Source organism: Pongo abelii, chromosome 19, assembly GCF_028885655.2.
Source record: "Pongo abelii isolate AG06213 chromosome 19, NHGRI_mPonAbe1-v2.0_pri, whole genome shotgun sequence".
Classification (NCBI taxonomy): domain Eukaryota; kingdom Metazoa; phylum Chordata; class Mammalia; order Primates; family Hominidae; genus Pongo; species Pongo abelii.
The window spans coordinates 4,260,230-4,285,211 of NC_072004.2; the positions used below are offsets into that span (position 1 = coordinate 4,260,230).

General features: G+C 53.4%; 1 protein-coding gene across 2 annotated transcripts in view; it reads left to right on the plus strand.

Moving 5' to 3' along the window:
- SPNS3 (SPNS lysolipid transporter 3, sphingosine-1-phosphate (putative)) overlaps positions 1 to 24,982 on the plus strand; it is a 55,768-nt gene that overhangs the window by 29,770 nt on the left and 1,016 nt on the right. For both annotated transcript variants that reach the window (XM_024235159.3, XM_054537437.2), the window contains 3 exons: positions 16,401 to 16,466; positions 24,034 to 24,132; positions 24,218 to 24,389. In XM_024235159.3, the coding sequence (XP_024090927.3) occupies positions 16,401 to 16,466; positions 24,034 to 24,132; positions 24,218 to 24,389 (337 nt within the window). The remainder of the gene's footprint in view (positions 1 to 16,400; positions 16,467 to 24,033; positions 24,133 to 24,217; positions 24,390 to 24,982) is intronic.

Genomic DNA, 24,982 nt, shown 5'->3' on the forward strand with positions numbered 1-24,982 from the left:
ACCCACCCACCAATCCATCCATCCATCCATCCATCCACCTACCCACCAATCCATTCATCCATCCATCCATCCGTCCATCCATCCATCCATCCACCAATCCATCCATCCATCCATCCATCCATCCATCCATCCATCCACCCACCCACCCACCAATCCATCCATCCACCAATCCATCCATCCATCCATCCATCCATCCATCCATCCATCCATCCATGCATCCACCCACCCACCAATCTATCCATCCATCCATCCATCCATTCACCAATCCATCCATCCATCCATCCATCCATCCATCCATCCATCCATCCATGCATCCACCCACCCACCAATCTATCCATCCATCCATCCATCCATTCACCAATCCATCCATCCATCCATCCATCCATCCATTCATCCATTCACCAATCCATCCATCCACCCACCCACCAACCAATCCATCCATCCACCAATCCATCCATCCATTCATCCATCCATCCATCCATCCACCCACCCACCCACCAATCTATCCATCCATCCATCCACCCACCAATCTATCCATCCATCCATCCATCCATTCACCAATCCATCCATCCATCCATCCATCCATCCATCCATCCATCCATCCACCCACCAACCAATCCATCCATCCACCAATCCATCCATCCATCCATCCATCCACCCACCCACCCACCCACCAATCTATCCATCCATCCATCCATCCATCCATCCATCCCTTCACTTCTCAGATTGCAGGAACCAAAGTCCTTCCTGCATGATTTCTGCTGTTGAAGGAGTAAGTCCTGGGGAGACAGGCTCCAAACTCTTCTTGGGAAGGGCCCATGGGAAGGTGGACATGTGTGTTAGTGTGTGCATACATCTAATATGAGTGTGTATATGTCCATTCTTGTGTGTATACATTAAAATGAATATACTGGCCGGGCGTAGTGGCTCACGCCTGTGATCCCAGCACTTTGGGAGGCCAAGGCGGGTGGATCACTTGACATTATGAGTTCAAGACCAGCCTGGTCAACACGGTGAAACCCCTTCTCTACTGGAAATACAGAAATTAGCCGGGCCTGGTGGTGGCGTCTGTAATCCCAGCTACTCAGGAGGCTGGGGCAGGAGAATCGCTTGAGCTCAGGAGGTGGAGGTTGCAGTAAGCCAAGATTGCGCCACTGCACTCTAGCCTGGGCAACAAAGCAAGACTCTGTCTCAAAAAAAAAAAAAAACCAAACCTGAATATACTAGCCAGGCGTGATGACTCATGCCTGTAATCCCAGCACTTCGGGAGGTCAAGGTGGGCGAATCACTTGAGGTCATGAGTTCGAGACCAGCCTGGCCAACATGCTCTCTCCCATGCCCCTGTCCCACTAAAAATATATTAAAAATTTAGCTGGGCGTGGTGGTGTGCGCCTTTAATCCTAGCTACTTTGGAGGCTGAGATAGGAGAATCGCTTGAACCCGGGAGGTGGAGGTTGCAGTGAGCCAAAATCATGCCACTGCACTCCAGCCGGGGCGACAGTGAGACTCCATCTCGAAAAAATATATATATATACTTGTACATACAATATACATTTAGCATGAATGAATATACATGCTAAATGTATACTGTATGTACAAATATATCTATTTTAATTTGTGTGTATGTGTGTGCGTGGTGTGTATGAGTGTGTCGATGTGTGCTGTTTTGTACACTTGTCTGTGCACGAGCGTGCACACCCACCTCAGGACATGCAGATAACTGCGTGGGATGTGCCTGTGTGCACATGTGTGCCTGCAGCTAAGTATAGCTTTTCTCCTGCTACTTTTGTGCCTGTAACTGCATTGTGTGGGCAGGATGATTTTTGGTGGCACTGTGTGTCTGTTCCCAGATTTCCTGAAGCAGGGGCCAAATCATGCTGCTTGTTTCATGGAAATGAGCTTTTCTGAGAATATAAAGTCTGGTCTGGGGCCTTCCCTGGGGGAGCCCATGTCCTGTGGCCACCTACAGAAACAGAGGGTTCCATCTCTTCCATCTTTCCAGTCCTCTTGGCAAGGGAAGTGGACTTCTCGGCTGTTAATTAGGGTCCAGACACGCACACAGCAGGTCTTGGCTTATACCACCTTCCTTGGCCTTCTTCCCAGAGCTGCTGCCCTTCAGAGGAGAAGGGGTTTGTGCTCAGAGGAGGGACTGCCCCCAAAGCAGGGCCTCCACTGTCACTGACCTGATGGCTGGAGGATGTGGCTGAACGTCGGCTGTTCCCCCTTAGGTGGGCTTTGTGGTCGAGGTGGAGAGGCAGGAGTGAGGCATGGGAGGGAGCATGCCATGAGCTGTCTGAAAGACCTGGCCATCATTCCTTCTTCTTTCCTTACCAGTTGTGTGACTTGTGTGACCTAGGGCAAGATCTTGACCTTGCTGAGCCTCAATTTTCTTAGCAAGAAAATGGGAGTGCTACTCTTTACCTCTCGGCTTCATTAAAGAGATAAGCGAACTTTTGAGCCTGTTCTTTTTTTTTTTTTTTTTTTTTTTTTGAGACAGAGTTTTGCTCTTGTTGACCAGGCTGGAGTGCAGTGGCGCAATCTCGGCTCACTGCAACCTCCGCCTCCCAGGTTCAAGCAATTCTCCTGTCTCAACCTCCTGAGTAGCTGGGATTACAGGCACCCACCACTATGCCTGGCTGATTTTTGGTATTTTTAAGTAGAGATGGGGTTTCACCATGTTGGTCAGGCTGATCTCCAACTCCTGACCTCAGGTGATCCACCCGCCTCAGCCTCCCAAAGTGCTGGGATTACAGGCGTGAGCCACCGCGCCCAGCTGAGCCTGTTCTAATTACTATGCATATGTAACAAAACTTAATGGCTTAAAACAACAAAAACATTTATTTTGCTCACAAATTTGCAGTTTGGGCCGGGCTTGAGAGCAAGAGGGGATGACATCTCTTTTCCACTTGGTGTTAGCTAGGCTGGATAAGGGTGAAGGGCTGGATCATCAAAGGGGTGGGGCCTGCCTGGCAGTCCATTCAGCTGTTGACTGAGACCTTAGCATTGGCTGGTACACCTGTCTGTGGCCTCTCCGTGCGGTCTGTGCTTCCTCACAGCATGGTGGCCGGCTTAAACAAGGACTAATGTTCTGAGATAGCGGGCCAGGTAGAACTGTGCTGCCTTTTATGACCTACCCTTGAAAGTTACCATGAATGTAGCTTGCATTCTCTGCATTCTATTTTTTTTTTTTTTTTTTACCTGAGCACAACTTTCTGCTCAGATTAGTGGGGCAAAGAAATGGACTCTAGGCCATGTGCAGTGGTTCACACCTGTGATCCCAGCACTTTGGGAGGCCAAGGCGGGAGGATTACCTGAGATGAGGTGTTCAAGGCCAGCTTAGCCAACATGGCAAAACCCCAACTCTACAAAAATACAAAAATTAGCCTGGCATGATGGTAGGTGCCTGTAATCCCAGCTACTTGGAAGGCTGAGGAGGGAGAATCACTTGAACGCAGGAGGCGGAGGTTGCAGGGAGGCGGGATCGCCACCAATGTGCTCCAACCTGGGTGAGGGAGTGAGACTCCATTTCAAAAAAAAAAAAAAAAGAAATGGACTCTATGTTTTGATGAGAGTATCAGTGATCTGAAAGAACTTGTGGAACTGGAAATATTGCAGTGACTGTCTTTGGAAAATGCAATCTCCCATCATGCCCCAGGGTTTCCTTCTCTCCTGTCCCCTGGGCCCTGCTGACATCTGACATTGCACGGGAAAGTGTTTGTGTGCACAGTGGCGAAGCCCACCAGGGTGGGTCTCTAGTTCCATGCTGCTCTTTCGGTCTTACGGTGAGAAACCTGGACTCGAGTGCTCACCCTCACACCCCCGCTTGGCCTCATGGGCTGAGGGAGCAGGTGTGCTTGAGTTCTCAAAGGGCCAAGCCTATGGCCATGACCAGGTGGTTGAGACGCAGGTCTCCACCAGGAAAAGCAGCAACGTCCACTCACGTATGAAATCTTTCCCCAGCACCTCCTCTTTCCCAGACACTGTTCCAGGCACTGGGGTACAGCATGAACAAAGCAGGCAAAAGTATGTGTGTGTAATACAATAAACATGGAAAATCAACGCCATAGGCCAGGCACAGTAGCTCATGCCTGTAATCCCAGCACTTCGGGAGGCCGAGATGGGCAGATCACGAGGTCAGGGGCTTGAGACCAGCCTGGACAACATGGTGAAACCCTGCCTCTACTAAAAATACAAAAATTAGCTGGGCATGGTGGCGCGTGCCTGTAATCCCAGCTATTCGGGAGGCTGAGGCAGGAGAATCGCTTGAGCCCGGGAGGCAGAGGTTGCAGTGAGCTGAGATCGCGCCTTTGCACTCTAGCCTGGGTGACAGAACAAGACTCTGTCTTAAAAAAAAAAAAAAAGGCCAGGCACAGTGGCTTACACCTGTAACCCCAGCACTTTAGGAGGCCAAGGCAGGCAGATCACTTGAGGTCAGGAGTTCAAAACCAGCCTGGCCAACATGGTGAAACCCTGCCTCTACTAAAAATACAAAAATTAGCCGGGTGTGGTGGTGGGCACCTGTAATCCCAGCTACTCGGGAGGCTGAGGCAGGAGAATCGCTGGAACATGGGAAGAGGAGGTTGCAGTGAACCGAGATCGCGCCATTGCACTCCAGCCTGGTGACAGAGCAAGACTCCCTCTCAATAAATAAACAAACAAACACTATAGTATGTTAGATGGGGATGAGTTCTGTGGAGAGCAACAGCAGGGAAAGGGGACAAAGAGAGCGACAGGGGCAATGCAAGGGGCCAGGGAAGGCCTGGATGAGACGGTGACACTCCAGAAGCAGGTGTGGGAAGGAGCCATGTGGCTGTGGGCTGGAGCGGGGAAGCGCTGTCCATGCGGAGGGCAGCCTGTGCGGAGGCCCTGAGGGAGAATGCATGGCTGGTGTGTTGGGGAAATGTGGCTGGAATGGGGTCAGCCAGGGAGCAGTAGAGGCGATGAAGTCAGAGGTCACGGTGATGGCAGAGTGAGGGTGCGGATTATGGAGGGCCTTGTACGTAGATTCACTCTGGCTTCCCGTGTCACTGACATTGGAAGCCACCAGACTGTCCAGCGCAGAGGTGAGAGGATCTGACTTAGGGGTTGTATCCGGTGTCTACTGCTGCAAAAAAAATCACCCCAAAACTTCATGGCTTAAAACAATGCCCAATTATTTCTGATTCTGTGGCCTGGCCGGATGGTTCTTCCGCTGGTTTGCCTGTGTCCGCTCATGTGGCTGCTTTCATCTGGATGATTACTGCACTGGAATGTCCACACTGACCTTACTCACCTCTGGCTGTCCCCTGGGTCCCCTTCATCCTTCTCCGTGTGGCTGCTCACCCTCCCCTAGGCTAGACCAGCTTCCTTATATGACCATCTCAGGGCAATGCTCTAAGGTAGCAAAAGTGGAAGTTGCAAAGTCTGTTAAGCCCCAGGCCAGGAACTTGAAAAACATCACTTCCACCTGATTTATTTAATTTAATTTAATTAATTTATTTATTTATGACAGAATCTCACGCTGTCGCCCAGGCTGGAGTGCAGTGGTGTGATCTCGGCTCACTGCAACCTCTGCCTCCTGAATTCAAGCGATTCTCCTGCCTCAGCCTCCAGAGTAGCTGGGATTACAGACACCTGCCACCACAACCGGCTAATTTTTGTATTTTTAGTAGAGAGGGGGGTTTCACCATGTTGGTCGGCCAGGGTGGTCTCGAACTCCTGACCTAAAATGGTCCACTCGCCTCGGCCTCCCAGAGTGCTGGGATTATAGGCATGGGCGACGGCGCCTGGCTACTTCCACCTGATTTTATTGGCCAAAGCAAGGTATAAGGCCAGCCCAAGTTTACCACGGCAGGGGACTTCATACAAAGCGTGAATTGTCAAGAGGCCTGATTAATTTGGGGCCATTTTGTAGCTTATGGACCACGTGGTTTAACAGGCTCTCTGGCTGCCACGTTGAGAATACAATGAAAGAGGACAGGCTGGGCATGGAGGCACACACCTGTCATCCTAGCACTTTGGGCAGCGGAGGTGGGAGAATCGCTTGAGCTTAAGCTCAGGAGTTTGAGACCAGCCTGGGCAACATAGAGAGAAGAAATTAAAAAAACAAATAAATAAATTAAAAAAATAGAAAGAGGACAAAGGCAGAAACAGGGAACCCACTCCAGAGGATTTGTAGTAATATAGGCAGGACATAGTGATGGCTTGGACCAGGGTAGCTATGGAGGAAGTGTGGAGAAGTGGTCAGATTCTGGGTATATTTCGGAAGTAGAATGAACAGGGTTTCCTGACAGACTGGGTGTGAAAGAAAGGGAGGAGTCCAGGGCGGCTCCAAGATTTTTGCCCTGAGCAGCTAGAAGCATATGGAGTTGCCGCTTACTGAGGGGCGGGGGGGCAGGTAGGTGGGGGAAGACTGAGGGAGGGGCAGGGGTTTTTGTTTTGGAGGGAGAGATTAGCAGTTCCATTTTAGACATGTTACATTTGAGGTGCTTCTTAGGACATTCAACTGGACCTCTTTTCTTTCTTTCTCTCTCTCTCTTTCTCTCTCTCTCTTTCTTTCTTTCTCTCTCTCTCTTTCTTGTTTTTTTTTTTTGTTTTTTTTTTTTGGTGGAGTTTTGCTCTTGTCACTGAGGCTGGAGGGCAATGGCATGATCTCGGCTCACTGCAACCTCCGCCTCCTGGGTTCAAGTGATTCTCCTGCCTCAGCCTCCCGAGTAGCTGGGATTACGGGGCACACCACCAGGCCCAGCTAATTTTGTGGTTTTGGTAGAGACAGAGTTTCACGATGTTGCCCAGGTTGGTCTCGAACTCCTGACCTCAGGTGATCTGCCCACCTCAGCCTCCCAAAGCGCTGGAATTACAGGCATGAGCCACTGCGCCCGGCCTCGGACCTGTTTTCTAAGACAGGTTCTTGCTCTGTCACCCAGGCTGGAGTGCAGTGGTGCGATCTCGGCTCACTGCATCCTGGACCTTCTGGGCTCAAGTGGGTCCTCCCACCTCAGCCTTCTGAGTAGCTGGGACTACAGGTGTGAGCCACCATGCCCAGCTAATTTCTGTATTTTTTTGTAGAGACGGGGTTTCGCTATGTTACCCAGGCTACTCTGGAACTCCTGGGCTTGAGTGATCCGCCTGCCTAGGCCTCCCAAAGTGCTGGGATTACAGGCATGAGCCACTGTGCCCGGACTCACCTGGACATATTAAGAGGCAATTGAGCTGGGCGCCCAATGCAAACATGGTGAAACCCCGTCTCTACTAAAAATATAGAAATTAGCCGGGGGTGATGGTGGGCGTCTGCAGTCCCAGCTCCTCAGGAAGCTGAGGCATGAGAATCACTTGGACCTGGGAGGTGGAGGTTGCAGTGGGCCAGGATCACGCCACTGCACGCCAGCCTGGGCGACAGAGCAAGACTCCATCTCAAAAAAAAAAAAAAAAAAAGCAATTGGATATGTATGTGTCTGAAGTTCAGGAGAGAGGTCTAGGCTGGTTATTTAAAGCCATGAGACCAAATGAGATCACCAAGGGCATGAGCATAGACCTGAAGCTCGAGCTTGGACACATTCCACACATCAATCAAGGCTGTGAATGCACAGTGCTACCGTGGTGAGGTCAAGGGTGGGACCAACGATTCACTGTATCATGTTGTATCAAATGACTTTTATATTTTTATGTGGGAGACACTAAAAAAACAAAAGCAAAAGCAGAAAAGTACAGAGAAGAAAATAACCGTTATTCACGTTTTCATCTACAAGAATAAATAATTCTTCACATTTTGGCCTTTTTGCTTCTCTATTTGTTATTTAATTAGGTAACCATCATTCCGTATATGTATCTCTCTATACATTCACAGGCTTATGGTTAGGTAAAAATAGTTTTATTAAACTGGGGTTATATGGTAGTGCAGTTTTTAAAAACAGATTTATTGAGATACAATTCATATATCAGGCCGGGCGCAGTGGCTCACGCCTGTAATCCCAGCACTTTGGGAGGCCGAGGCGGGCGGATCACTTGAGGTCAGGAGTTCAAGACCAGCCTGGCCAACATGGTGAAACCCCGTCTCTACTAAAAATACAAAAATTAACTAAGTGTGGTGGTGGGCACCTGTAATCCCAGCTACTTGGGAGGCTGAGGCTGAGAATCGCTTGAACTCAGGAGGCAGAGGTTGCAGTGAGCCGAGATCATGCCACTGCACTCCAGCCTCGTCAACAGAGCAAGACCCTGTCTTAAAATAATATTAGTAATAATTCATATATTGGACAGTTCACCCAATAAAGTGTATAATTCACTGGTTTTTAGTACATTCACAGAGTTGTACAACCATCACCACATCAGTTTTTGAACATTTTTGCTCAACCCAAAAAGAAATTTCATGCCTATTAGCAGTCACCCCCATTTCCCTCCAGTCTATCTCTCTGCTCCCCAGCCCTGGCCCTAGGCAGCTGCTAAATCTACTTTTTGTCTTTATAGATTTGTCTGTTCTGGATAATTCATATAAATAGAATCATATAATATGTTTAATTTATATGAATCCACTTGAATAAACTGAAGTAAAATCAAAGGAATTAAGTTTGAATTAGTTGTTAACCATGGACTTATTGATGAATACTAGCTATGAAAGAGGACACCAGCCTTCTTATACCTCCTCTCTCCCTTCTCTCTCCAACCTCCTGATTTTTGTTAGTTATATTATTATCTTTACTTTTTCTAGATGTAGAGCATTCACAGTCTGTTCTTTTTTTTTTTTTTTTTTTTTTGAGACAGTTTCGCTCTTGTTGCCGAGGCTGGAGTGGAATGGCACGATCTCGGCTCACCACAACCTCTGCCTCCCAGGTTCAAGCGATTCTCCTGCCTCAGCCTTCTGAGTAGCTGGGATTATAGGCATGCGACACCACGCCCAGCTAATTTTGTATTTTTAGTAGAGATAGGGTTTCTCTATGTTGGTCAGGCTGGTTGTGAACCCCCAAACTCAGGTGATCCACCCACCTTGGCCTCCCAAAGTGCTGGGATTACAGGCGTGAGCCACTGTGCCTGGCCACAGTCTGCTCTTTAAGCATCATCCTTGTAGTGGCTTGACAACAGTTTCATATTTAAGTAGATTCAATGTTTGTTATCAGTCTGTTTACACAGATTCTTTATTCCTGAGTTCTTTATTTTGCTTCAACTCCTAACTGGGTAGATTTTGTGATTAAGGAGTTTTTATCCACTCCCTGTCCCCCAAAAGGCTAGAGAGTTTATTTATTTATTTATTTTTTGGTTCATTTATGTGTGAGATTGTCTTTTCTTTGATATTTATTTATTTATTTTGAGACAGGGTCTTACTCTGTCACTCAGGCTGGAGTGCAGTGGTGCAGTCATGGCTTTCTGCAGCCTTGACCTCCTGGGCTTAAGTGATCTTCCCACCTCAGCCTCCCAAGTAGCTGGGACCACAGGCATGCACCACCACGCCCAGCTAATTTTTGTATTTTTTGCAGAGACGGGGTTTCACCATGTTGCCCAGGCTGGAGGGTGGATCACTTGATCCACCCTCCTCGGCCTCCCAAAGTGCTGGGATTACAGGCATGCACCACTGTGCCCAGTCTGAATTAATATTCTCATTGCATTGTTTTATAGCTTGAAGCCAGTATAAGAAATTTCCTTCTGCTCCTTCTCTTATCACCTATCTTTTAGGTTGGTTTTTTTTTTTTTTTTTTTTTTTTTTTTTTTTTTTTTTTTTTTTGAGACAGAGTCTCACTCTGTCGCCCAAGCTGGAGTGCGGTGGCACTATCTCAGCTCTCTGAAACATCCACCTCCTGGGTTCAAGTGATTCTCCTGCCTTAGCCTCCCGAGTAGCTGGGACTACAGGCGTGCTCCACGACGCCAGCCAATTTTTGTATTTTTTAGTAGAGACGGGGTTTTACCATGTTGGCCAGGCTGGGCTCTAACTCCTGACCTCAAGTGATCCACCCATCTCAGCCTCCCAAAGTGTTGGGATTACAGGCGTGAGCCACTGCGCCCGGCCAGGTTGGATTTTTTCTCCTTGTCCCCCTCCCTCCCTTCCTTCCTTCTTTCCTTTTCTACAGTATGTATCCATAGTTTACATGCTGAATACTTTCCTCTGAGCTGGGTGTGGGCAGCTCTGCTCAGAAACTGAATTTGCTTTGATGTAGTGTGGATGACTCTTTGTCTTTGACTCTGCCTGCCTTCGCTGTGACCATTCTGTTGTCCAAAGGGGATGCAGTTTGAGTTGAGCTTAGGCTCCGCAGACTTTTCTGTTGCCGGAGGGAAATGCAGGGCTCAGGCAAATGAGGAGTCTGTCAAAACACCTGGGCTCTGCTCTGTCTTCTGGGATTCAGGTAAATGCTCTACAACATGGTTCATTCTACTTAATTACTGGATGCATTCCCTTCTGAGATGGGGGTTGCCCTCAGGCCTTGAGTAGAGTCAGTGATTGGAGCCATTGTTGGCTTTCTCCGTTTTTACTTGCCTCTCCCCAGCAGCTTTCCCTGCTGGCTCTCAGTTAGGGACTACTACTCAGTTAATTTCTCTCCAGATATGGGGGTTTTAGTGAATGGCTTTGGGGAGGGGAAGCCGAGAAGGGTAATACTCTCTTCTACAGAATTGTCTGCTCTTTTGCTTTTGCTTGGCTGCCATTTTTTTCTTTTTTTTCTTTTTTTTTTAGGATTTTGCTGTCACCCAGGCTGGAGTGCAGTGGTGTGATCATGGCTCACTGCAGCCTCAACCTCCCAGGCTTAAGGGATCCTCCCCCTTCAGCCTCTGGAATAGCTGGGATCACAGGTGCATGCCACCATGCCTGGCTAATTTTAAAATTATCTGTAGAGATAGAGGCTCACTATGTTGTCCAGGCTGGTCTTGAACTCCTGGGCTCAAGCAATCCTCCTGCCTCAGCCTCCCAAAGTGTTGGGATTATAGGTGTGAGCCACTGTACTTGGCTGCCAGTATTGAATGTTTATTTCACTAGGTTTTCTTCTTTTCTTTGGTAAAAAATCACTTTTTTCTGGCTGTTTTTTGCTTCTGTGTGGGAACTTAAGTCTATGACGCAACTTTCAATCCTCCATCTTTACACAGGAGTTGACCCAGGTGATCTTGAAGGCTGCTCCTTGCCCAAACTTCATCATAGCTCTGAGTTCCCTCCTTGCCCAAGGAGAGATGTGGCCACCACTGCACAGAGCAGAGCCAGCATGGCTGTCACTGAGGCCTTCAGATCTGGGAGAGGACACTGCCAGTCTTTTTTTTTTTTTTTTTTTTTTAAAGAGAGAGAGTCTCACTCTTTTGCCCAGGCCAGAGTGCAGGTGCGATCTGTCAACCTCCACCTCCCAGGCACGAGTGATTCTTGTGCTTTAGCCACCTGAGTAGCTGGGATTACAGGCACCCGCTGCCACACCTGGCTAATTTTTGTATTTTTAGTAGAGAAGGGGTTTTACCATGTTGGCCAGGCTGGTCTCAAACTCCTGGCCTCAAGTGATCTGCCTGCCTCGGCTTCCCAAAGTGCTGGGATTACAGGTGGGAGCCACTGTGCCCAGCCCCTTCCCAGTCTTGAAGACTCCTGAGTGAGGACCTGGGATGGAGGCCTGGTAACTGCCCATCTGGTGTCCACAGGGGAGCTTGCAGGGTGGTTGGCAGAGATCAGCCAGGACGTGGTCCACCATAGCTGTCATCAAGGGTCAGCCCAGGATGCAGGGGATGGCTGTGGGATCTGCTCTGTGGTCCCTGGAGTGGTGCGGAAAGCTGGGCTATGTGAGCTCCCCAACTCTGGGGAGCGTTCCTGCCACTTCCCAGACTTGGCCCTTAGGGAGCCTCTTGGATAAGCCCTTTCTACCTGGCTTTCTGGGCTGGAGTAACCAGGCCCCACCAGGGGCTGTCTGAGAGGGGCTGAGACAGGCCCACTCATCCTTCCTCTGAGGGCCCCACCTCTCTGCCAAGATCTAACAGGTGTCTGTTGGCTGGCAGCACGGCCCACCAGGAGAGCTCACAATCTCAGCCGAATTCTCTGGGAGGATGCAAAGGTTTTGCTCCCTTCACTACCTCAGTCCCCACCTGCCTGCCCACTGGCTTGTTGGGCTGCTGCCGGCCCCTGGAAACCAGGCAGTGCCCTTGTGCCCCAATGCCAGTCCTTTCAATTACAGGTTGGCAAGCCCAGGGACAAAGCGTGCCAGACGGTGCAGCAGCTTGCTGGCGGCTGGTCTGTGTCCTGGGGCCTGTGTCCTGACTGGCTCAGGCAAAGAGTTTGTCCATGAGTGGGGAGGCTTGGGTCTCAGCTCTGCCCCAGGCACAGTGAGCCCCTAGGGGATACTGGCCTTTCCCTTCTTGGTGGGCCCAGAATCCATTCTTTGCAGTTCAGAGTCAGTTACCGCCCAGTTGGAAGACTGTGCTGAACCAAGATTGAAGGCACTGCCCCCGCCACCCCACAGGCGCTGACCCTTTCCTCCTGCTTCCTCCTCCTGCCGAACTGTGTGTGCAGGTGGACGAGAGGAGAGGTATGTGTGTGTGAAGATCTAAGTGTGCACACATCCACTCTTGTGTATGGATGTGCACAAGAGTGAGATACAAGCATGTTTGTGTACGTGTGTGTGTGTGAGCATAATTACTATGTTTATGATGAGACCACAGGTCTGCGTGAGTACATGCCAGGCTGTTATTTGGCAAGTCCACCCCAACGAGCCTGTGCCAGGGTTTATAGCCATCATCTTTCTGGTGCCCTTGCCACACGTTTTGATATCTTGAATGGCTCCCCGTTACCTGCATATGTACGTAGTTGTGGCGTGTGAGTTCTTCGTGTGTGTCTCAGGTTGTGGGTGTCGGTGTGTGGGTGCATGTGTGTGAGTGTGCTTGTGTGTTGATCTCGCGTGCATGTGTGAGAGGCCGTGGCTGTACGTGTGTCTGGGAATGTTCGTGCGGCCACGTGTGTGACAGTGTGAACATGGATACCTCTGTGTGCGGGTCTCTGTGGCCGGGGATGACTAAAGCCAGGGACATTTAGCATCACTTTCCTAGCTCGAGGGGGAAATTCTCTTGGTCTGGAAGGGCAGAGGCCAGGGGCTGAGGGGCTCCATGTTTCTCAGGCTCCAGGCACTGTTCCCAGGCCCTATCTCCCAGAGGGATCTAAGTCAGGGTGCAGGGAGGCCACACAGACTCTGAGGAGACAGGGGCAGAGTCAGATTTCTGTTTCGGAAGTCCCCTCCAGGGCTGGTGTCTGGAGGGATGGTGGGGCCTGGGAAACTGGGGAGGAGACGGCCGGGGAGGCCTGGAGTGCACTGGCCAGAGGCTGTGGACAGGAGGAAGAGGCAGATTCGAGGAACGTGCAGATGCAAAATGGACAACAATCAGTGATGAGGGGTGTGAGGGTGAGCAAGGCATGTAGGGACCCCCCAACCCCAGCATCTGGCCTGGGTGATGGGGACCAGGCGCTATTCCTGAGCCAGAGGGTATCAGCTCCGGCAGCTTGCTGGTGACCAGTCCACGCTGGTCACAGGGGCCTGTGTCCTGGCTGGCTCAGCCACACTGGGCAGGAAGAGAGATGTTTGGGGACAGGGGAGAGAACGAGTTTAGGCAGCTGTTCAGTGTGAGGTGCCTGTGGCCATCCAGGAAGGACCTGGGACTGCAGGGCTGAGATGCCCATGTAGGAGCAGCTTCGAACAGTCAGCTGAATTCTACAAACCAGGGCCCTTTTTGTGTGTTTTCTTTGCTTTTGAGTTGTGGAGCCTGGGTTTGAACTGCTCGTGGAAGCCACTGAACTCTAGGACCCAGCATGCACTGGCCTGTGAGGAGCCCCAGTGCAAAGCAGAGTTACCAGCTTAACAAGCAGGGGCTGCTGGTGCTGGAGGGCCCTGGTGGGGCATCTGGGGTACCCTGGCGTTGTACCGTTGGGGAAAACCAAGACCCAGAGGCGGGGGCCTCCCCAGGCCTGCTCAGCAAGGCAGGGTGGGGCTGGGCCCATCCACCCCAGGAGGTCACACCCCTTGGCTGTGGAGCCCCTCCTGGAGCTGAGTCAGCCCTGGTGGCCACTGCCCTAGGAGACTCTGTAATTACAGGATTAGAAGGTGGCCTCTCTGCAGCTGAGCCCTTTGCCCCTCAAAGCTGCCAAGTGGAGACGAGGATTTGGTGGCAGGGTGCCGGCCTCCAGGTGTGTCTGAGGAGCCCTGGCATCCTTGGGTGGATTCTTCAGCCTGAAAGGCCCCATTGTAGCTGCAGCCTCCCTCTGATGGGCTCTATTTTGGGGCCGGGATCCACCCTGCCCCAGCTGGAGGAAGGAAAGGGTGTATTTCAGCATGTCCTATGGGTGTGGAGTGGCCGGGGAGAGCAAAACGGGGGGCTGGTTGGGGGACAGTGTGCCTGGGCTGCATGGAGGTCGCAGAGGCAGATGCTGGCAATGTGAAGGGGGGAGAGGCCTGGAGGGCCAGGTGCAGGTGCCCGGAAAAAGTCAGAGGGAGGTGGGTGTGAGTTGGTCCTGGCTTTCATGTGGCCCCAGGAGGCAGCTGGCAGACCCTGCTGGGCTGGAATGTGGATCCGCAGCTTCCCGGGCCCCGCCTGAGACCTGCCTGCCAGCGACTTCCTGATTCCTGCCCCTGTGGGTGCCTGGCCCCATGCCCTAGGCCTGAGGGAGACTCACCTGCCCTCAGGGGCCTCTCAGTTTGGGTGCCAGGGACCAGGCACTGCAGTCCCAGGGGCTGGGTTAGACCAGGAGAGCGCATGGCTGCTGGGGCTCCTTGGCTGGTTCTGCTCTCCCTCCACCAGAGCTGGGCCGCGTTCCTGCCCCGTCTGGCATGGTGGCCACATCCCAGCCCCTTGCCTCCGCTCCCGTGGGTCCCCGGCTGGCGTGGTCTTGTGGCTGTCCTGGGCCCGTCCTGATCCTGACTGTCCTTCAGGGCTCTCCCCGGCACCACCTCTGTCCAGGGGCCCCCTGCCCATCTCGGGCTGTCCTCTGATTCCCCAGTGCTAGCCTCACCAGGTACTGTGGATGCTGGGAACCTCCCCCCCTCTTCCCCCAGTGGCCTCTTCACCCTCACCAGGCACAGGCCATCACGGCGCGGGGGGTCGGGGCGCTCACCAGGACATGGCTTGATGCATGCCCTCCGGCCTGAGTTTGTCTGTGAAATGGGTGTAATGATGTCTGCCTTACAGGGCACCTGACCTGAGGGGTTAGACAGGGTCATAAGAGAGGACAGGGCTGGTGCGTGGCAGGTGTTCGGGTGGCGGTCCTTCAGGTCCTCCGTCCCGGGTGCTCCCCGGCCACTGATCATCAGGTCTCTGGGTGCCTGAGCCTGGGCTACCCTGGGGACAGCCCCGTGATCCAGGAATGACTAATTCCACCCCTGCAATAAGCTCTTGAAGCTTTGAGAAATGAGACTTTTTTTCTCTCTCTTTCTTCTTGCTGCTTCATTAAACTCTTCTTGAGTGAGGGGAATGAGGATTGTCCTAATCCCTTGGCACGAGGTGAAGGTTGGCGGGGGGGTGTTCCGGGCTTGTGGTAACCAGAGGACACTGGGAGCAGGGCTGGGGGTGGGCACTAGGCAGGGGCCGGAAGCCTCACACTCCAAGCAGGCTTTACCCAGGGTCAGCTGGTGACCCCAGACAAGCCCCATCCTTGACCAGGCTCAGTTCAACTGTCCGCATGATGGGTGTACCGGGCTTTGCCCACCTCCCTGTGCTGCTCCAAGGGGAGGGGATGGCCCGGAGGGTCCTTTGGTGGGGTGCCTGGGGCTGGGCACGCTGGCTGGCACACGGTAGGTGCCTTATCAGCACATACGGACTTTTGGGGACAACAGAGGAGGGGTGGGCAGCCTCCGAGCTGTCTTTTTGTCCTCAAAATCTGTTTTTTTTTTCACTTTTCCTTTTTTTTTTTTTTTTTTTTGAGGCGGAGTCTCACTCTGTCACGCTGGAGTGCAGTGGCGTGATCTCGGCTCCCTGCAACCTCTGCCTCTTGGGTTCAAGCTATTCTCCTGCCTCAGCCTCCTGAGTAGCTGGAACTACAGGTGTGAGCCACCACACCCTGCTAATTTTTGTATTTTTAGTAGAGATGGGATTTTACCATGTTGGCCAGGCTGGTCTTGAACTCCTGACCTCAAGTGATCCGCCCACCTCGGCCTCCCAAAGTGCTGGAATTACAGGCTTGAGCCACCGTGCCTGGCTTAAAGTCTGTTTTCTTACCTTTAAAAGTGGCCTGGGAGGAGGCCTAGCTGCCTCCTACTGGGCCCCAGCGGGGACTCCAGGGGCTGGATGCTTGCCTATGGGTCCTGGCTCTGTCTACCTACTGTCAAGGCTGCTGGAACTGGAGAAATAGTTTCAGGCCTTCCTCGCTCACTCCAATAAATCTCAATAATGCCTTTCTCTGTAGCGTCCAAGTCTCTCCTCTCCACAGGTGGGAAGCAACAGGTGGGGTTGGTGACTGGGGTCTGAGAATCCTCACCCAGGCCACCCTCTGTCCACAGGTGTTCCTGGGCCTTGGGGAGCTGCTTCTGTCCTGCAACTGGGCAGTAGTTGCCGACATCCTGCTGGTAGGTGTGGGAGTCGGGGTGGGGGGCTGAGCAGGGGGAGCTGGACAGAGTCCAGCTCAGGACTGGGCCTCTGCTAGTGAGCAGCTGGGCACTGGCGGCGGTGTCAGAGACCATGCATTAGGGGACCAAAGCCATTCACGGTTACCTTGGACCAGAAGCCTCTCTGACACTCTCAAACATCTCTGACCATCATCCCCATTTTGCAGATGAACAAATGGAGGTTCAGAGAAGGCAGGTGCCTGTTCCAAAGTCACACAGCCCCAATGCAGGGAGCCAGGGCTGGAACCTAGGCATTTTGACTCCCTGGGCTACTTCCCTCCCTCTTTTTCTTTTTGAGACAGAGTTTCACTCCTGTTGCCCAGACTGGAGTGCAATGGCCTGATCTCGGCTCACTGCAACCTCCGCCTCCTGGGTTCAACTGATTCTCCTGCCTCAGCCTCCCAAGTAGTAGAGACTACAGGCACCCGCCACGCCACCATGCCCGGCTAATTTTGTATTTTTAGTAGAGATGGGGTTTCACCATATTGGCCAGGCTGGTCTTGAACTCCTGACCTCAGGTGATCTGCCTGCCTCGGCCTCCCAAAGTGCTGGGATTACAGGCGTGAGCCACCGTGCCTGGCCCCTCCCTCCTTTCTGTAGCACACTGCTTCTCAGCAAGCAGGCTCCTTGGCCTCCACTCTGGGGCATGCAGACGGGATGCCATCCTTCAGGACAGTGGCCACTGAGGCCCATTGTGCCAACCCACACCGGCTCGTGTGTCACAGGCTGCCATGCAAGGATCAGCCCTGCCTGTAAGAGGCCTGACGCTGTCTTGACCACATGGCGGCTGCATCCAGAGTCCCACACGGCCCCTCCCTGAGCCCCATGCTCTTCATCCAGCCTCCTTGCCTCCTTCTGGGAGGCATACAGGGAAGGACTTTGAACACATGAAGGGCTGTGCCTTTGTAGATAACGCAGGGCCCTGTGAGCACCCCGAGAGCCTTCCTTCTGCCTCCTGGCAGCCTGGCACAGTCTGGTGCTGGCCACAAGGGAACTGGACCAGACTGGCAGTTGGCTGAGAGCTGTCCTGAGGGCATTCAATGCCGTGGCACCAGCCTGGATTCAGAAAACAGACCTGGCTGTCAGCCCTGGTCCTGCCACTTATGAGCTGTGTGGCCTTAGGCAAGTCACTGTGTGTCTCTAAGCCTCGGTATCCCCATGTGGAAAGTGGGGATGATAATGGCACCTGCCTTATGGATTGATGTGAGGGTGAAATGAGAAGATCCATGTGCCTGGCACAGAGAATGCTGTCTAGGATTCTCACAGTAATCCAGAATTTTCCATTTTCTATCCCCCAAAGAAATCATGGTGCCCTAAAATCTGAGTTTGAAGGGTTATGGGCATGTATAGTCGTTTAATCCATCAACAAACCCTGCTCGAATACTACTGTGGATGGGGTGCTCACTCCCTGCCAAGATGTCTGCCCCTCCCTGGCAGATCCCCTGACCCCTCCCCAAGGCCCAGGCCCAGCGAGTGTGGAGAGGCCTGCCCTGTCTTTGGCTCCTGGGTGAGTGGATCAGCTGCAGGACTGGCAGGTCTTCCCTGCTCCTCCCTCCAGACAGGAAACTTTGGCTCCAGCCCAGAGTCAGCCACAGACCTGCTGCATGGCCCTGGGCCTCAGTTTCCTTGTCTATAAAAGGGGTAATCACCACCTGCCTGGTAGGGTGCGCAAGGCAGCCTCCAGGAACGCTCAGGAAAGGGGAAGGCATTGGCAAATGTTTTACTCATGGGATTGTCCACTTTTAGGCTCAGGGAGATTAACGTCCCCCCAGCATAGCTGGTTCTCTCTGAGGTGGTCCAAACGGAGCTGCACCTGCCCCCACAGCTTCCCTGGCCTGCCCCCCACGGCGCAGCTCCCTCTTCCACATGACAGCCCCACAGATATGTGAAGGCTGCACCCGTGTCCCCCAGCGTCTGCGTTTGTAAGAATGATTAACCTGGGAGAGCCAGGCTCTTTGTGGGGTTAAAGAGGAGAGTGTGTGCTGGAGAGGGCGGGTGGGGGAAGGGGGGAAGGAGAGTTAGGGGCTGGCCAGCTGCACAGTTTTGCCCATCTGGGGAGCTGCCCAGGGAGCCGGCTGGACAGGAGCCAGCCCACCTCAGGGCTCCCCGTGGTCCTTCCTTGGCTTGGAGGCCTCCAGCCACAGCACTTTGCACCACCACCCCAGAGCCTCCCGCCCGCTTCCCTGCCTTCCCACCTTCCCGGAGCCCCATGGCCAAAGATGCCTTTCGGCCTTTGGAGATCAGAGCTGAGCAACCCTTGTAGCCCCTACAGTTCGGTTCCTCCATGTTGCTGCTTCCTCCCTGTAAAGGCAGGTGGTGGGGGAGCCCTTCTGTGCAGTGGAGGGGCAGATGCCAGCTTGGAGCAGGGTGAGGAGGGCGAGGGAGGGGAAGCAGGACACCGAGGGTAGACAATTCCCTTGAGGAGCTGAGCTGACAGGAGCAAAGGGCATGGTAGGTGGAGTTGGCAGAAGATCCCGGGAAGCTGGCATTGCTTTTCAAGAGGGGAGGCCAGAACAGCCTCCAGGGAGCAGAGAGGGGCAAGCAGGAGGAGAGAGGGGGCCCTGTTCGAGGGTGAGCTGGGGGTGGGATCCAGCGCTGGGGGAGGAAGTAGCCTCCCAGCAGAGCAGGGGCAGGAAGTGTGTGGGGACAGGGCCTGTGGCAGGAAGTAGAGGAGGGTCCCCTTTGCTGGCTGGCACTGGCTCCTGAGACAGGAGATTGGCTTCTCTTTCAGCAGGGGCCCAGGGAGGGAGGAGGCCCTAGGGTGTGTGTGAACAGGGTCCACAGAACAAGGGAGCAGGAAGCTAAGGGCAAGGCACGTTCACGTGAACAGCTTTGGGCGACCAAGAAAGCCACGAGGAGCTGATAGGAAAATGGGTGGAAACTGCAGGTGTCTGAGTAGTTGGAGCCTGTGGGTGGGTCAGAGGGCAGAGGGCAGAGGGCAGGGGGCAGCAGAGCCCAGGCTCGAGGACTCTGCAGCAGCCCATCTGCTGCCACTCCCAGCCTGGCTCCTCACTAGCTGTGTGACCCTGGCCAAGTGACTGAACCTCTCTGGGTCTTGGTTTGCTCACCTATCCAGTAGGTAGAGCGGTGGCAACCACCAATGACACCCCAGGCTATAAGGATAGAATGAACTCACACCTGCGTCCTGCAGATTCCTGAGTGGGCGTGTGGGCCCCACTGACTTCCAGATCATCCCTTCCTTGGGACCCTGCTCTCTCTTTTTTTTTTCACTTTTAAGACGGAGTCTCGCACTGTCGCCAGGCTGGAGCGCAGTGGTGCGATCTCGGCTCACTGCAACCTCTACCTCCTGGGTTCAAGCTATTCTCCTGCCTCAGCCTCCTGAATAGCTGGGACTACAGGCGTTTGCCACCATGCTCAGTTAATTTTTGTATTTTTAGTAGAGACGGGGTTCACCATATTGGCCAGGATGCTATTGATCTCTTTACCTTGTGATCCGCCCCCCTTAGCCTCCCAGAGTGCTGGGTTTACAGGCGTGAGCCACTGCACCCAGCCGGGACCCTGCTCTCTTGATGCCATCTCCACAATGGGGAGAATCCAGGTTCTCTCTAGAGAATGGACCTCAGGGGTTCTCTGGTCCGGTGGCTTGAAGATGTCATTGTGCATGAGAGTCAGATTTGAGGGAGCTTGTGACAAACCCAGATTCCAGGCCCTGTGTCCTCTGAGTCTGATTCAGTGGGTCCGTGCTGGGATCCAGGGACCTGCGTTTCTGATGAACTTCCCAGGTGATCCTGCGGTAGCATTCCGTAGAGCACGCTTTGAGAATACTGGTCTCGCACCGCGAGCTCCCCAGTCCATAAATGCTTTGCCAAATTCCAGCCATCCCCTTGTTCACATACGCCTCCAATGGGGAGCTCATTCTGCACACCTCAGGCAACCCCTGCCTCTCGGGGGGCTTTCTGTTGATGAAAATGATTTGGCTCAGTCACAGCCAAGACCCACCTCTGCCAGCCTCCCCTTGGCCCCGCTGGGCCGCAGAGGAGCCCTGCTCCGTGAAGACTGAGATTATGTCCCCTGAACCCGCATCTCCCCAGGCAGAGCTCCCTGCCTCCCCAAACCTTGTCATGGCGTCTTCAGCTCCCTCCCAGCCCTGCTGTCTGTCCCCGCCCCACTCAGGATGGCCCAGAGCCAGCTTACCCCAACCCCTCTCCAGGCAGGGGACAATGTAAGCAAAGGTGTGGAGGGAGGATCCCAGGGGCACGATCTCTGGATCCCAGCCAGTGTGGGGGCTAGAGCAGAAGGGGAGCTCATTCCCTCTTTCTCAGGCCTGTCCTCTGGGGTCCTAGAATCCAGCCACAGGCTCATCTCCTACCCCTCAGCAGACGTCCCCACAGTTCCCCGGAGAGTGTTCACCTCTGCGTTCTCCCCCTGCCCCAGGTCTCAATGCTTCCCTGCTCAGCCTTTGCCCCCCAGGTAGCTGTCTGCTCACTGGCCTGTCTCACCCTCCCAGGGGCATCTGGGGGCAAGGCCTGAGTGGGGGTGCAGGAGGCAGGCTGTTGGGGGAGTCTGCACCTGGTGGCTGCTGCTCCGACTTTCTGCAAGCCCTTGGTTGGCCCTGGTTTCACCCTGGGCTATAAAGGGAACAGCCCTTCTAAGAAGGGAGAGCCAGAAACAGAGGTGTTTTTGTCTCAGAATAGAGTGAGCCTGGATTTTTGGGAACCCAAAGCCTCTTATTTCTGAAATTACCCCCTGGGCTCTCCAGCTTCTGTGGGGCCCAGCCTTGGCTGCTGGCTGCATGGAGGCAATGAGGACTTGGAACAGGCTGGGGGAGACCCACCTCTCTCGCCACTGGCAGCAGAGACTGAGCTGGGCCCAGCAGGTTGGGGTTCCTGGTAGAGGAGGAAGGGGCCAGCCTACCTGGACCTTACTGTGGGGGTCCCAGCAGCCCCAGCCTCCGTGTGGACCTTTTTGGACATTCAGGTTCCTCCCTCCAGGAAGCCTCACCTGCCTTCCCAGAGCACCAGTGAGTAATCACATAATTATGGGGTGAGAAGGAAGTCCTTGGGGAAGGTGCAAAGCTGTTGGTCAGTTCCTTCTCAGGCCTGTTGACAGATCCTGGTGATGGCAAGAGGCCCGGTTTCTCTTGCCACCTGCGCATGGTGACTCAGTGCCAGTGACCCTGGGACCAGCCAGTCACCACAGTGACTCCCGCCACTCTGCCCTGCCCACCACCAAACCCCCTGCATCTGTCCCCTGGGATTCTGGAATCCAGAGATCGTGTCCCTGGGATCCTCCCCCCCACACTGTCGCTTACACTATCCCCTGCCTAGAATACCTTTCCCCATCTCTTTGCCAGTTACTCTGCCATCCGTTTACAGGGCTAGCAATGAACTTGTTCTCCTTATCGTTCTCAGATTTCTGAATGTTCTATTACAAATGCATAAATATTGCTGGAAACACCGGCTCCTCCTTGCCCATCACAGCAGAGTGGTCAAAATGCCAGATCCTAGAGGGAGATGGCCTGAGAGCCCCCTGTTATTTCAGGCTGGGTGATGTTGGGCAAGTCACTTGCCCTCCCTGTGGAGGTTTTTCTCATATGTAAAATGCAGGTGATCATCATCTCTCTCTCCTGGGTTGTTCAAGATGATATATAAAATATATACAGCAAGCATTCAATAAATGTTGGCAATTATTATTTTATTATTATTTTTTGAGACAGGATCTTGCTCTTTCACTCAGGCTGGAGTATAGTGGTGCCACCTTGGCTCACTAGAACCTCCACCTCCCGGGTTCAAGCGATTCTCCTGCCTCAGCCTCCTGAGTAGCTGGGATTATAGGCACCCACCACCACACCCAGCTAATTTTTGTATTTTTAGTAGAGATGGGGTTTTGCCGTGTTGGCCAGGCTGGTCTCGAACTCCTGACCTCAAGTGATACACCTGCCTCAGTCTCCCAAAGTGCTGGGATTACAGGCGTGAGCCACTGTGCCCAGCTCATATTGATTAACTCATGGCCTCAGATCATGGACACCTAGGTCTTGGGGATAAGGCTCCAGGGTGTAAGCGCCCCTGTGGCTGTCCAGTTGGGTTCATGTGACCATGTGGTCTCTGCTTGAGTCCCCTCCCTCTCCCTCCTTCCATCCCCTGCTGTAGCCCTGGGTTCTGGCAGAGTTTCTCCTGGGAATAGTCTCCCAGGTGGACCTACTTGAGTTACTTGGTTGGCAAACTTTCAGCTAGTCCCCTCTGTGCCTGGTATCTTGCAGGGACCCCAAGAGAAATTAAGGGTCTTTGTTGCCCACACACCATAGGGAATAAGGGGTGGTGGACAGAGAAAGGGCCCCTCCCAGTCCTGGGGGACATGTGTTAATTAGAGGTGTGCATAGGAGTTGCGGGAGCTCAGGACAGGTACCTGAACTCTGAGAGGGCTTCACAGAGGAGGTGACCCAAATGTAAGTCCTAAATGACAAATAGAGATGCTCCAGCTGGACCAGAGAGTGGGAGGCATGCCAGGCAGAAGGCACAGCCGAGTTCAAGGGCCTGGAGCAGTCTGTCTCAGAGCGTTATTTTGGTCTGATGTCCACACGAAGCCTCCGGGTAGCAGACGAATAACGATAATGAGTAAAACTCTCAAGATCGGTACCATTATTACCCCCATTTGGGGATGGAGAGACTGAGGAAAGAAAGGTGAAGCAGCTTGCTCAAAGTCACACAGCTAGCGAGTGGGGATCTGGATCGGAACTCGAGAGTCTGACTCCAGAGTTCTTTTTTTTTTTTTTTGGAGATGGGGTTTTGCTCTTCTTGCCCAGGTTGGATTGCAGTGGTACGATCTCGGCTCACTGCAACCTCTGCCTCCCGTGTTCAAGCAATTCTCCTGCCTCAGCCTCCTGATTAGCTGGGATTACAGGCATGTGCCACCATGCCTGGCTAGTTTTTGTATTTTTAGTAGAGACAGGCTTTCACCATGTTGCCAGGCTGGTCTTGACCTCCTGACCTCAGGTGATCCACCCGCCTCGGCCTCCCAAAGTGCTGGGATTACAGATGTGAGCCACTGCGCCTGGCCCAGAGTTCGTCTTCTTAATGTTCTCAGCCTCATCCATGGAGTCGTGCGGGCTTCTCCAGCAAGGCTGCTTTTGGTCTCTGCCCCAGGGGCCTTGAGGTTCCTAAGAGGACTGGGGCCTCCATACCACCCCTGCCCAATTGCCCGCACATGCAGACACCTGGCATGCACCCGCTCTTCGCCCCTCCCACCTGCGCTGCTGCGTCCTGGGCCCCTGAGCTGGGATACCCCAGCCCCATTCACTGTGGTCACATTCATGCCTGGTTCCTTCCCAGTTCAAGAGCAAACTCTCAAGAGGGGTGGCCCTGATCAGGGACCTTGGCACCCCCATCCTGGGGCACTGGGGAAGCTTCAGATGGGCTTGATGTTCTGGGGTAGGACTTTAGACCTTGGGGGTCATCGACTCCCTCCCATCCCACTCACCTGAATGGCAGGCAGGTCCTTGGCAGGTGGGGAACAGCAGGCAAGGGTGCCCTCACTTGGGGTGCCCCCCTGCTGTGCCTATGTTTTGCAGTCTGTGGTGGTGCCCAGGTGCCGGGGGACAGCAGAGGCACTTCAGATCACGGTGGGCCACATCCTGGGAGACGCTGGCAGCCCCTATCTCACAGGACTTGTAAGATGTGTCTGCGTATGTGGGGTGGGGAGGGTCTGGGGGCCAGCCTGGTGGGCCTGGCAGACCCACCCGTTCTCCTCCGCAGATCTCTAGTGTCCTGCGGGCCAGGCGCCCTGACTCCTACCTGCAGCGCTTCCTCAGCCTGCAACAGAGCTTCCTGTGCTGCGCCTTTGTCATCGCCCTGGGGGGCGGCTGCTTCCTGCTGACTGCGCTGTACCTGGAGAGAGACGAGGCCCGGGCCTGGCAGCCTGTCACAGGTACCCTACCCCTTGCACCAGGCCCGGCTCAGGTCTGGACACCCTAGGGGCAGACAGCATTGGCCACCCCCTGAATCCCTGGCCAGTTTGTTTGTTCATTCATTCAGAAATGCTTAGTACACCCCTGCTATGTACCAGGGAAGGTTGTTGATGCTGGGGAGTGAAAGAATGAGGTCAAGTCCAGGCCCCTGTAGAAACTGACACTGTAGTTGGTGAAGACAGACCAGAAACAGAAAAAGTTAAAGATAAAGCATGTTCAGGGTGATGAGTGCTATGGAGAGATATAAAGCAGGAAAGGAAGGAGAAAGGGGCCGGGCGCGGTGGCTCACACCTGTAATCCCAGTACTTTGGGAGGCCAAGGCGGGCGAATTACAAGGTTAGGAGTTCAAGACCAGCCTGGGCAACATGGTGAAGCCCTGTCTCTACTAAAAATACAAAAATTAGCCAGGTGTGGTGGCACACACCTGTAGTCCCAGCTATTCAGGAGGCTGAGGCAAGAGAATCGCTTGAACCCGGGAGGTGGAGGCTATAGTGAGCTGAGATCTCACCATTGCATTCCAGCCTGGGTGACAGCGAGACTGTCTCAAAAAAAA